The following is a 14,530-nucleotide window of genomic DNA, read 5'->3' as shown; positions in this document are numbered from 1 at the left end:
GAAACTCATATTACAATCAATCCTAAACTAATAAACACAAGTTTGGACTGATGGCAAGTTTTGGTCATTTTGATACTTCCGAACAACTCAAAAATTTTGTTCGGCAAAAACCAAATTCGACATTTCACATATATTGCCAAAAATCTATCTAATTCAAAAATGTTACTCCAACTGATGAAAACTTTCCCAATCAGCTGAAATACAACTGTTCAATCCGTCAGTTTAGTGCCAGATTTTGATTTCTACCATCCAGTTTGAATTAGTCACCCCTAATGAAAAGAATCTTTAATAATCATAATAATTGCAATAAAAAAGCTTCCTACCAATATAGAAATATTAACGACTTCTAAGATGCAAATCTTGATTTATTTCTCCTGAAAGTTAAGTTAGTAAGCATTGCTTGATCTTTACTGGCTTTGCATAGAAAGAGGACTTGCACAGAGCAGTTAAACTTTTACATAAATAATATTTTAGTACATTGCCTTAAAAGGACATAGCATGGAGGTTGGAACATTGTTTCTTAGAGGGAAAAATCGTTTAAAATAATCAGCAACTGTCCCTTTCGTCCTTGTAGGCATTATTTATCTCTGGTGTGATAACTGCTTATAAAGTAGAGGCGAGGAGTCTATTAAACCTGAGCTTTAATGCGATTCCCTGGAGGCATCATGACAGGTTTATTAGGCCACCTGGGGCCACCCGGGGCCACGGATTCGCAAGTTATTTATGATAATAGGTTCCTAACCTTTGCTGCCTCTAAAGTTAACCATATGCTGGACAGGGTTCAAAAAGTCATGGACAAATCTCCATACGCAAGAAGATTGTAAAATTGGGGAAAAATTCATGCTCTGCTGAAAACAAGTCAAGTGGCCAAAACATGGGAATTAACCTGCAATCAATTCGCATTTTTAGGGTCGGAAACCCTGGAACTTTTTCAGTAATTTTAGATCGACTGAGATCCTTTTAAATAACTGAGAATCTCAGAAGCTTTTTAACAGATTATAGATCTATTTCAGAGTTTAAAATTTTTAAAAATCTGGGTTAGCCTGGAATCTGCATGTTGCTACTGCAGACTGTTTTTCTTAAGGAATGCAATTTTTTTTCGAAGAGATAATAGATGTTTCATCAAAGACTCTACCTGTGATTATAATACGAATCATTCGGAGGCTCTGGAAGATCATCCCTCTTCTGTTTGTCAGCATGGAGGAGTGAGTTCAGATGATCATTGTCCCGATCTTCCGGTATCGGATACTCCGGCGACCATCCATCCATGAAGACTGGATGATAAGGAGGCACGTGACCCTTCCATTGATCTCTTGGCATTGTCCACGTGTCTCCCAAGGAGTGCCACAGCTCTGTTTCCTTGCTGGTCACGCAGTTGATCAGCAGATTGATTGCCTCTCGCGTCAAGAGCGGTGACATGACCTTGCTCGGCAGATTTGGATCGTAATTCGTGTCGTGAGAAGCATCAACGATAAGGGCCAGAGGTGTGAAGAGGAAGTGCACCAACTCGGGTGCATTAGGGTCATGAATGTGCGCCTTCAATTTCGCGAGGAGGTTGAAGGAGAGCTTGAATTTCTGGAAGATGTCGATGAACTCTGCCTCTGGAGGTGGCTTTGCTCTCATTGTCAACATCCCGTCACCGAGGTTGCGTTTTTTTGATTTTCTGTTTCGACGCCGACGTTCCAGTTCTCTGGAGGCAGCAGCTGCGTGTTGCAGACGAGCGATAAATTTTTCAATATCGTCGAAACAGTGGTTCAAAATGGTGACATCCCGCTCGTATTTTTCGGATGAAGTGGATGACACTTCGTCGTTGTTCTCATCCCTGGATATGTCGTTTGGACCATCGTCTAAACAAATGAGAATGATATTAGTGAAACAGTTTTTACTTTTAGTAAGCATCGTATCTGCTTTATAAAGGCGAATATGAAAATAAAATATACTACTATGAGATCTTCATCCTCATCTTTTATAAACGCAACATTCTAAAGAAGGAATACTAATCTACTCTCATTTTAAAGTACTTTAAAAGTGAAAAATAAAATACAACTGCCCTGACCTTTTAATAAATATATTAACACTTTTTTAGAAAAATTTGTATTTTTAATAACAGGCAGTTTAAGGAAAGCTGATTAGGCGCTAAATTGGAATTGCGTAAATGCTAAAATCAGGACAGGCCTCTGAGTTTCAAAACCTATTTTAAAAGATACTATCACTGATTTTAGTAATATGATACAGATCAGAAAAGGAACCCACAATTGCAATTTGTTATACGCATTTATATTCTATTTATCCCCTAAGATCTACATTTATTATAATTATCTATTAAAAATGATTGAAAAGTTTCATAAGAATAATATATTTATAATGTAACGCTAACCTACAAGATATTAGATGCTATCCTAAAAATAAGAGAAATACTATTTTTTCTATGGTGTTAAATATTAATTAAATTACAAAATATTGTAAGCATTTTATTCAAATCGAGCGAGTTATTTGTTCTTATCTTTTTTTTAATGCTACCAATTTATATTTTAGTTCACTTTCCCAGATTACTAATAATTTCTAACAGCATCTTTTTTCCGTTTATCCCGTTCAATCATTGTTGTATCATTCTTTTTTTGATAATGCTATATCCGTTACAGTAGAGTAAGTTGTGATTTGGCATCCGAAAGAGTACGAACAATGTACTTAATGTCTTGTGCTCGGTTTTTAAAATTAAAAATGAACATATTTTTACCTATGGGTAAAAAAATATGATTTTTTTAAATACAGTTTTTGTATTGAATAAGAATAAAAGAACATTTTCTGGTTTTTAAGCGCAAAATTCCACTAAAAATGGTCAAATTTACGATTTTGAAACGCTTGAAAAATAATACATGTTTTCGTAATAACCAAAATAATTATGGCAAGGTTTCTTCGATTCAAGCTGAAGGAATTTCTTAATCGATATGTAAATTACATTTTTTAAATCTAAATATAAATATAAAATACATATTTTTTTGCATATTTAAAAAAAATGGTAACTTGCAGAAAACTTCTTTATTTTTTTGCCCGTTAAAAACTGTACCTAAAACGAATTCTTTAGCCTACAGATAAAATATTGAGAATTTGCAATATTTTAAATTTTCAAATAAAAAATAAGAAAGGCCTTCCAATTTTAAATATTTTACTTTTACTTCTTTTGAATGCGAAACCACAACTTCTTTTCTGGCTAGATCAAATTAATTGATTAATTTCAGAACTTCCACTCTGCGCTGTATCAATCATTCGATTAATTTCTATTAAATTCTATTCTATTCCATTTTATTTGATTGTTTTTCCCGAAATGTATTTGTGTGCTTTCATTTCACTTTGGATATTTCTAAGAAGTTTCCTAAAAGAATACATATTGGATACAAAATCACAATTTACAATAGGATATAACTGAATAAGCTGGGATACGAGAGAAGTGATTCGGTTTCATACAAACAGCATTGTTTGAAAGTGGAGTATAAATACACGTAGAATATAATACAAAGTGATACAGCAAGATAGAAATGAACAGCATTTTTAGAAGTGTTTGAAACTGTGGGAAACTCACAATTATTCATGAAAAAATTCCACAGAAATACAACAAAAGCAAAATGATAAAATTAGACAAACCAAAATAAATTTTAGTTCTAAAAATATAATGGAATTGAGCTGAATCCTACCTTTAGACAAATTAAAACAAAACAAACTTAAAACACAGATTCAAAATCTTTTGAACTTGAATTTATTTTTAAACAATCCTATATCTACTTTCGAAATTTCCAACCAGAGGATTAATTTGATCCACTTTTGCACTTTTTTCTTTTTTGAGCTAAGCTTTTAATTTCCCAATATTAACTACAAAATACTTCACGAATGATTTTTAAAAAATTTTAAATTATTTTTGTTCTCGTATCACCCATCTACTGTACTTTCAAAAGAATTCTTTTTCCTAAATTTTCTTTATTGCTATTCCCTTCCTGAATCTGAGGATTTAAACCACCTCTCTCTGTAATTTTATTCCAATAATATTATTTTTTCCTTTAATCCCATTAAGGATGTTCAATGTATCACACTTCCTGATTTTCGCTTCTTCTCCCTAATTTTCAGTTTTCTTGTACCCCTCCTAGATTTCACTGGATAGTTAACACTCCTTTCTCTAATTCTCCTTATTTTAATCCTCTCCTCGGATATAAAAAGCAACTTGGTCCAACTGATATAAACAAATACTTCTTCCAAACCTACAAAAACCATAAAACTTAATTTCACCTTTTGTAGTCTACCAATTTGTATAAATCTTCCACCCGAATTTACTACCCTATTTTATTCAAAACCACATTGATCCAATTTCATTGATTCTTCTGCCCTCTTTTCTTTATATTATATAGGGTAACAAATAGAAAAGAAAGTGACCAAGTATTCGACTTCCCTTTCACTTGTTTGTCTCAAGATCGCTAGTACTAATTAGTAACTACTCGAGAAATTGGAAATAAGACTTACTATTAGCGGCGTTAAAAGCAGAGACCTGCTCTCGAACATTGACGCCGTTAAGAGGAGGCTCAGGTGGTGGCAACGCCGGTGGAGGAGGTATATGTCCTCTGGGTCCCCTCGGTGAGCCTCCAGGTACCAATTTTCCACTCTGCAGCATCTTCAGGTCTTCGACGAGATCCTGAGCGGAAATACTCTGGCACTGGAAGATGTGCATCTCCGCCCGCTGTCCAGACCCACTGTCTTCACCCACAGTGAAAACTAAGATATTATTGTACATCTCCATAGGATCGCGTGACGTAAAGGCTGTGGGCTCTTGAATAAGAGACGCAGGGAATCTCTCCATGACAGCCTGAAAAAAAAAATTACAGACTTTAATTCTCTGCTGAGTGATATAAGCTGGGAGGCCTGGCCGTTGCGTTGAGGAATTCAAGCATTGTCATCTAAGATGCTTTATTCATTCGTTGACATTTTGCACCGATAAATTCAAGATATTTATGCTCAGATATTTCCTTGTCGCTCGTCAATTACAAATCTTGACTAGAAATTTCCACGAAGTAAAGAATATCCAGTGGATTAAAATCTTTTGTAAGTAAGTTATTTTTAAAACGAGGATGTGACATTGTTTGGACGAAATCGCAGTTACAACTGAACGTCAGAACTGAAGGTACAGCATATTTGAAGAATTGCGAAGTTTTAAAATATTTTTGATGAATTAGCGTGTATAAACATGTTACATTAGGTGAGTAGAAATAAAACAATAATTTGTAAAAGCTCGTATTTTTCTTAAGAACATAGCAAACAAATCTTTATTCCAATCTTTTTTATCGTTTTATATAATATTGAACTAAGATTTGATAAAACCTAGATTTGAAACTTGCGATATAAGTTTCTGGAAAACCACAGTTCCTAGAAGTTTCGTTTTTTTAACTCTTCAGTACATAATTTTTGTTCTTTTATACATATGCAAATCAGTCCTACATTCGATAATGATTTTACAGTAGATAATTTTAATTAACTGGAAAACTTGCAAATCATTAGATTATTTTTGCAGTTTAAAATTTCAGCAAGGATGCTACATTTTCTAACGAAGCTCTATTTAAATATTACATTTAAGGGAGTACCCTCGGTAATAGAATTACACATGAGAATCGTTTGATATTTGGACGACAGTTGTATTAAATTGCACTGAAACTCTGGTTAAAATTTTGGAACCTTTCAGAGCTTCATATTCGAGAAATCAATGATTGAAAATAACATATGGTATTATGAGAAGACGTACTTTTTTAGTATATAAGAAGATTTAAAAATGAAAACATTCTGAAACAATTCTGACATATCTAGAATATTGTCCGAAATCCATATCTGCTTTGAAGGTATAACAATGTCGCATTCATTCCACGTGCTCTAGTTTATGCATGAATTTCGAATAACACACGTAATTCCTTAATTGATTCATGTATGAGAGCAAAAACTTAATATTTAATCTGAACACAAAATTTCGCCTCTTTATTATTCATACTTTTTACCTAAATGAAGCATTTTTATGACCTGTTTATACATTTGAATCAAGTTTTGAAATGTAATAAGCAATATGTATTGATACAGTGCGTTCTTTCTTTATTATTTATTTTGATTTTTTGAAGTTTTCAAATTTAAGTTTTAAAAAAATAATAAACCAAAAAATACGGTCAATTTGTAGTTAATAAAAAGTTCATCAATTTTAGTTGTGTTAAGGAGGCACTTGCAAAATATATCATTTTTAGGACTAAGGTATGTAAAAATTTTGCACTTTTATTTCATCACAAGTCATGTGGTATGATGATTTAATATCTCGTACCAATCTATCAATCACACGGAATACCATAGATAACATTTTTTTTTTAAATTTAAGGTTTTCTTATTTTTGTAAAATAATTATGACTTTACCTATTATTTACTCAATAAACTGATTTTAATTGTGAGTATACTAATGATAAATTATAATTATTGAGCTTTAAGTGTTCCTTTATGCCCAGAAACAATACTAGAAACGATTATCTATTGATCCAATGAAAATGCCTAATATAGCTAATTAACTAATTTCGTGACATTTTTTTCTATCAAAATACTCCATTAAATAAGCAAGTTTTATTTAAAAGCGATAATCTCTCTTACTTTTGGAAACTGATGCATTTAAATGCTGTTGAATTTTTTCCTATCTACTGTAGGAAGGTTTTCCCTAAATATAATCTAAATTTAAACAGCCAAAACGAGTTTAGAACCTTTTAATTGAGTTGTCTTTTTTAACAGATTCCGTAGCACTTTTTACAACTTAAGATTTCAGAAGAATGCAAAAAACCATAGTCACATTTTTTAGGAATTATTCACTGAAGAATTTAGAAGAAATCGAACTCTCGTGAACTCTATGATCCATAGCTTTTGAGAAAACCGACCGAAATTCACAATGCCGGTATTTGTCATTTCTGTGATTTTAATTAAAATAAACGATTTGTCTTTGAACTCAATACAGATTAAGATATTTATGTAATATTTTTATTTAACTTGGATTCTAACATGCTTAGAAAACTTTTTAAATATACCGTCATTCTTTAAAAAATATTTTAGAAATAAAGGAAACATGTAGTGTATCATATTTATTTGATTTATTTGGAAAAAATTTCAGCAGAATTGCCAGAATTGCACGATTAAATAGTTTCTGATAAAAATTACTAAGCTTGATTGGAAATTTCATAGAAAAACATTATCTAATTGATTACAATTTATGATGAGAACTTCAAGTAAAACTAGTTTAAAGAACGTGTAAGATGTTTAAAAATTTTCCAAAAGAATGTAGGCTTCTATTTTTGATCAACTGCTTCAGAATAGGACCTATTGCATTAATTTAGATCTGATTTATTTAAAAAAATGACATCGATAAGAAAAACAAATAAAAATAACTATCATTATTATAATTAAGTTATCCTAATCAGCTTCACCATTGGAGAAGTAAACGTTTGTAAGTAATTAAAACAGGAGGTTAATAACTTTTGCAAACGGTGTAAATATTTTTTCAATTGTTTAAAATAAAATATTTGAAACAATAATTTTAAATTGTCTAAATTATGAAGATTTTAAATGAAAATTCTTCTTAGAATCCTTTCAGTTTAAAATTTTATAAAGTCTATATCAAGCATTTTGGAGGGAACAATTTTCCACATTAAATACCATGAAATAGAAAGTGTTCTAATTGGCTTATTTTAAATTGAAAATTATTAATTTCTGTGATTTTAAATTTGAAATACCCTTTTTCAAAATATACAACTGAGAATACCTTTTCCAGTAAGTCTCAATTTTACTTTCTATCTTCAAACTTTCGATTTGAAAAGAAACGGATGAATTGTACCTTTTTTAGGGTTTCGTAATTCTGGGCTAAAACTTATATATATTCATACTTTCGGTTTGCTGTCCGTCCGTCGTACTTTTTCCTTATCTCTCGTTTTTAAGTTCAAATAAATTTTAAGGTAACAGATAAAATCAAGATTCAGATAGACTTCACTACGAAACTCTTATGACGAATTTTTAATTCCCCAACAAATTTACAGCTTTTCACCTGAAGTTTATTAATTTTGAAATAGTCTTGATAACACTTACAATGCTTCAATAAAAAGCTATTAAATAAATGCCATAAACGAATTAACGAAAATTATAAAAAAAAATTAGCCACAGTAGAAAAATTTATTGACATTTTAAAAGTAATTTTAAAATATATCAGATTTCTGTACAGGATTCGGGATTCAAATTATATGACTGAATACCTTATAATCTCCTAATTAGATTCTGGGCCCTTAAATTAGACTATATTTCTTAATCTTTTCCTATTTTATGAACTACTAGAGTCTCCATTTTCGTTTCTTAATTAGATCCTAGATTATGACAATGATTTTTTATTTTTGAAAGAAATTTTACCCCAGTTTCGTTATCCATGATGAGAACCCAATTTCTCTCAAGACGAAGTTGCATCTTCTGACTCCAGATACCGTTACTTTTTTCCAGCTGCAAAAGACGCCGCATACCATCAGCTGGATAAACTATTCCAGTTTCTTTTGTTACTGTGAATGTAGCCAAGTGTTCCATTATATACGTTGGCTCTGATCCACCAACTCGGCCTCCAGATGTGCTGGACGGGCCACTCGAGCCACCATCTGAAAAAAGGGGAGATTAATGCAAATTTCTCACAAAGCCCTGTCTCTCTCCGAGATTTAAAGTCCCGAAACAATTTTTTAAAAATCAAAAAAAGTAAGTGTGCTCAATCTATTCCATAATTTAATAATTTAAGAGCCACGTAGATTTTATTTTTAGAAAGTTGTTTTATTCCACTGGAAATTTAAACGTTTTGACCCTTACAAAAATAGGAAAAATCCAATGTAAGGAAACCCCAGGGAAAAAAACAACTATATTCAAATTTAAATTTAAGACAGTTTTTAAAATTCCATGTTGCTTTTATTTACATAAAGAGACTTTGCATCAACAAACAGACGTTCTGCCAATAATATTATAATTATTTGCAAAAATGATAATTAAAAAGTGAAAATTTCTTGAATTATTAAAAAATAGTCTATTTTCTAAAAATTTAAATTAAGGAACTTTCGCTACTATTGTGAACATAGTTTTTTTTATCATATCCATTGTTTTCATTAATTTTAAAACATAATATTGAATTTCAGAGATTCCAAAAAAATTAAAAGGATGTCACACGAGTTCAAAAATTTGAAGGATTTACCAAAAAGATACAAAATAATTCAAGTATTCAGCTGAGTTAAAATATCTTCAAGGATTTCATGGGATTTAAAGTAATTTTAAAAGCTATTTTAAAAATTTCAAAGAAATCATAGCATTTTTTACTTCAAACATAACAAAGCATGTCATCAGATTCCCTGGGATTTAAAAATATTTCATGGAACTACGGGGAATGTGATGGGATTCGAAGGGATTTTAAAGAATAAAGAAGGATCTAATATTAAGGATTCACCTTCCAGCGAAAGATTAAAAACTTTGCACAGAATTTAATGCTATTTCAAGATTTTTTTCAAATATTTCAAATTTTTTCGAAGGATTTAAAAACATTAATGGGATTTCAAGAAATTAAAAAAAAATTCGGAGAATTTCAAATGATTTTAATTTTTTTTGAAGGCCCTTCAAGAAATTGTAAGGCATTTCCCGGGATTTTAAGAGATTTCATGGACTTTAAAAAGATTTCACATAATATAGATGCATTGAATTCAGTTGTGAGTAAAAATGATTCCGACTCGAAATTTTTAATTTTTTACTCTGATCGGCCGAATATCGACTTTTCAAAACCAATCTAAGCCGAAATTCGACTTTCAATTCGACATTTGCCACATAACTGGCTTGAATCGAATGGGATCAAAATTAAAAATGCTATCTCAGCTAGGATTGAATGTCCAAAATTTGACATTCGAGCACGTACTGGTTAACGAAAAAGTCTATCTCAGTTTAGATCGGTTTCGAAATTCTACATTCGATCAACTGAAGTCCCAAAGATGATTCTCGAGTCGAAATATTTTTGTACACCACTGATTTAAAGGTAGGTATCCATTTGAACTAAGGCGCAATTGAACTAAAGCCCATTTGAACTAAAACAGTTGAATAACGCTTAATATTTTTGGCCTGCAGAAAAAGAGAAGATAGATGGGATTTTAGTTCACGGTGTGCCTGAACATGGGTTTAATGGAAAAAGATTTCACCACAGATATTCCAACGGCAATTGATTAGTATATTAAAATGAAGCATCTATGCTGAATTTCAACCATTTTCGCCGGGCCGTTTGGTAAAAAAGTGGCTTTGAAATTTACAAAAATCAAATTGTCGAATTTAAGTAATTTACTATACAAAAATTATATTTATTGTATTCATTTAACTATATTATTACATTTTCGTAATCATATAATATTAATAATAATAATAATAATAATAATAAAATGTACATAATGTTGAATTATTACAAATTTTTTAAAATAAATCTCTTAAAAAACTGAATAATTATCAAATAATTACGAAATAATTTCATTATATGCGCATTCATTTTCAACATAGCTTTTTTAAAATTAAATTTAACAGCGATTATTATTATTATATATATATATCTTATACAAAATATATCCATTAATATAACACAATTATATTTAATTTGTTATAAAAATGTATAGAATCAAATGAAGTTCGTTTTTCTATGTCATTTATATTTACCCCAAGTTGTTTTGAAATCGGCATGAACAGATTCTATGCACTGCTCACCAAAAAATCCCAGGGCTTTGCCTGTTCTGCGACAGAAATGTAATTTTAAAAAATCCTGCATGAACTTTTTTTATAATAGATATCTCCAAGTTACAGTAGCTTTCTTGAAATGCAGAAATATTATTTTCAAACTTTGCTTTTAAATCTTGAGAAAAACAAAAATCTACAACTGCTAGAAACACAGAAAAAACTAATAAAATTTGTTGCAGGAAATGTTTTAGAGCGATAAAGTTCTGTTTAAACAACTTCGCGTTTTTCAAAAAACATGTGTTTGTCATTGAAAAACCAAAGAAAGTTTAATCGATATTTGTGCAAAGTTTATCCTGTGAAGTTAATTTCTGTTGCAGAGAATCTTTCGTCGGAAATCGACGTAAAGTTTATCTTCTGTTTTTTCTGTGAAGTCTTGAAAACACTGTACATATTAAAGGCATTTTATACAACAAAAACTACGTAACTATCTATTTTATTCAACAGTATTTTATTTAACAGTCCTGCATTTGCCGGAAATTCTTGTAAAATACTGTTAAATAAAATAGATATTTTACGTAGTTTCTTTTTTTTTGCATTAAATGCCTTAAATATGTCAAGTGTTTTCAAGACATACTAGCAGTTGTAGATTCTTGTTTTTCTCAAGATTTAAAAGCAAACTTTGAAAAAAATATTTCTGCATTTCTAGAAAGCTACTGTAACTTTGAGATATCTATTACAGAAAAAGTGCATGCAGTGTTTTTTTATGTATTACATTTCTGTCGCAGAACAGGCAAAGTCCTGGGATTTTTTAGTGAGCAATGCATAGAATCTCTTCATGCAGATTCCAAAACAACTTGGGATAAATATAAAGTAGCTTATTCAAACGACAAGTATCCTGCAAATTTATCAAAAGCAGTTCGAGAAAACAACTCGCGTCACGTTTAAAATTGAATAATACCCATAGAAAAATTAACTTTATTTCTTTCTATAAATTTTATAAACAATTAAATATAATTGTTTTATATTAATGGATATATTTTGTAAAAGGTATATATAATAATAATCACTGTAAAATACTTATAACTGTTTAATTTAATAGAAAAAAACTATTTTGAAAATTAATGCGCATATAATTAAATTATTTCGTAATTATTTTATAATTATTCAGTTTTTTAAGAGATTTATTTTTAAAAGTTAGTAATAATTTAACATTATGTGCGTTCTAATATAATCATGTAATTATGAAACGATACTAATATAGTGAAATCAATACAATAAATATAATTTTTGTAGTAAATTACTTAAATTTGACAATTTGATATTTTGAAATTTCAAACGCACTTTTTTCGAAACGGCTCGGCAAAAATTGTTGAAATTCGGCACAGATCCTTCATTTCAATGTACTAATCGATTCCCGTTGGAATATCTGTGGTGCAATTTCAGGCACACCGTGAGTTACTTCAGTTGGTGGAATCGGCCCTAAATGGCATAGTTAATTTCAATTCGTAGCGTTATGTGACGCGGCGTGTACAATCCTTGTTGATTAAATTTAAATCTTGTGATAGGAAGTGAAAATAGAAAATAAAGGAACTTGTGCTCATTAGTCATATTATTTTCGAAAATACTTAATTAATAAATTGCCAAGGGTACGCAACAATAAAAGTTTAAATAATGTAATTAGTTAATATTAACAATATTTGAAAATGCTGTAAAAATTTGAAAAAAAGATTAAAATTGAAAGCATTTCAAATAATATTGTGCCGAACCTTTAGATTTTATAACTATTCTGAAAACGTGATAATCATAAATGCTTTCTGATTGAAAATATCAAAAATCTTAGAATTAAAATTTGTAGCGCTAAAATTAAAGTCTTATTGATGAATCAATCATTCTGGTCTCGAAATATTTTAAAGGTTAGATTCAGAAAAATAATTTTTCGCGCAAACAACTTTCTTTCATTAACTATTCTTTTATTATAATTTTCATGAGCCCAAATGATTAATATTTTCATTCGCTGTGAAATTTCTTTCATCTTTCTGAAACATTTACAATCTCAAATATTTCAATTCTTTTACAAATTTTTAAAAATCTTTCTTCAATCTTTTGCAAGCTTTAAAATCTCTGAAATAGTTTAAAATCCTTCACAATACTTTAAAAATAATTAAAAATTTTTTAATCGTTTCAAAATATTTCCGATCTTCTTGAAATCGCCATGACATTTTATTATTTTTTTGAAATCTTAAAAATATTTTGAAATATATCAAATATCATTGCAATATACTTAAAATCTTTGAAACCTTTGAAACAGTTTTCGATACATGAAATGTTTCTTGAATCTTTTCCAATATTTTTAATCTTTTCAAAATTATTTTAATATTTTCATTCTTTGTGAAATGTTTTAAATTATTGTGACATTTTCTTTATCTTTTTGAAATATGTAATGTGTGAAATATTTATAACTATTTGCATATATTTTTAATGTCTGTAAAGGCATTCTAACATATTCAAAATCTTTGTGAAATCATTCGGAATCGTTCTGAAATCATTTTCAATACTTGAAATACTTTGTAATATAAGTTCTTTCAATATGGCGTATACTAGGGTGGTCCAAAAATGCATCGCAAACATTTTTTTCACTCTAGAGGACAAGACCCCCCCCCCCTTCCCATCCCAAAAAAAGTTTCCATTTTCGACGAAGGAAAATCTGTAATTTTTTGTTTTTCGAAATTCGAATATTAACACTTGCACCGGACTCTCATGTTGCAGGGTTTCATCGAAACGAGCCAAGTTTTTTAAGGATTTAAGAGGAGTGCTTACAAAATAAAACCATACTAATAACTTTCATTTCCAACCCACCCCCACCCTCCCCGCAGCACCAGAAATGACCCAAACATTTAAAAACTACATGTTTACGTATTATTGTAACTTTTAAGCCATTTCCGTCATCTTTTTCATACAAATACTTACTAATGGACAATTTGAATATATAGTATTCTCTGACTGAAATGTAATTAATTGTTATTTTTTGGAGTAGCAAAATTTTCTAAAAACATATAATTATTTAAATAATTATTTAATGTCAACTTTCGAAATTTCTAAAAATTGAGCCAGAGATATCAACTTTCTTTTTAAATTAGTATCATATGCTATGTTTTGTTGAATAATTTCATAATTTTCATACATTTCTTTTAATGTTTAATAAATTTCTATTTGTTTAAACAGTCTATATTTGCTCAAGCAGTTTTTTCCGGTAGCTAGAAAAAGGAATTTAAATAAAAAATATAAAATTATTTTTCTGACTGTATTGTGTATAGAAAGAATACGTTTACCAGTTTTTAATTTTTTAATAAATATAATTTGTTACAATAATTAATTTTCCAAAAATACTTTTAAAATCGTAATTAATTCTATTTCTTATATTTTATTTCATTGTTTTAGTTATCGAAAAAAAGCCCTAGATAAAATAAAAATTGTTTCAACATAAATAACTTTGTTAAACATCATAAGAAATGTATCAAAATTATGTAATTATTCAACAGAAAGTAGCATAAGATAACAGTTTGAAAAAACTGGACATCTTTGGATCTATTTTTAGAAATTTTGGAAATAAAAAAAATTAATTGTTTAAATAATTACTTAATGCTTGTAGAAAAATTTGCTACAAACAATGGCAAACAATTACATTTAAATCAGACAATACGATTATTTTTTACATTTTTTGGGAATAAACAATTGTTTAAACAATTGAAAATGGTATAACAATTCA

General features: G+C 29.5%; 1 protein-coding gene across 1 annotated transcript in view; it reads right to left on the bottom strand.

The window, feature by feature from the left end:
* The window catches only part of LOC117168772 (epidermal growth factor receptor kinase substrate 8-like), a 79,829-nt gene that overhangs the window by 9,838 nt on the left and 55,461 nt on the right, over positions 1-14,530 (bottom strand). The window contains exons 4-6 of the mRNA XM_033354550.1: positions 8,446-8,681; positions 4,510-4,849; positions 1,136-1,847 (exon numbers count right to left, since the gene is read on the bottom strand). Of these exons, the coding sequence (XP_033210441.1) occupies positions 1,136-1,847; positions 4,510-4,849; positions 8,446-8,681 (1,288 nt within the window). The remainder of the gene's footprint in view (positions 1-1,135; positions 1,848-4,509; positions 4,850-8,445; positions 8,682-14,530) is intronic.

Source organism: Belonocnema kinseyi, chromosome 3 (assembly GCF_010883055.1).
Source record: "Belonocnema kinseyi isolate 2016_QV_RU_SX_M_011 chromosome 3, B_treatae_v1, whole genome shotgun sequence".
Taxonomy (NCBI): Eukaryota; Metazoa; Arthropoda; class Insecta; order Hymenoptera; family Cynipidae; genus Belonocnema; species Belonocnema kinseyi.
Note: the sequence above shows the minus strand (reverse complement) of the source record. Positions and strands in the feature narration are given on the sequence as shown.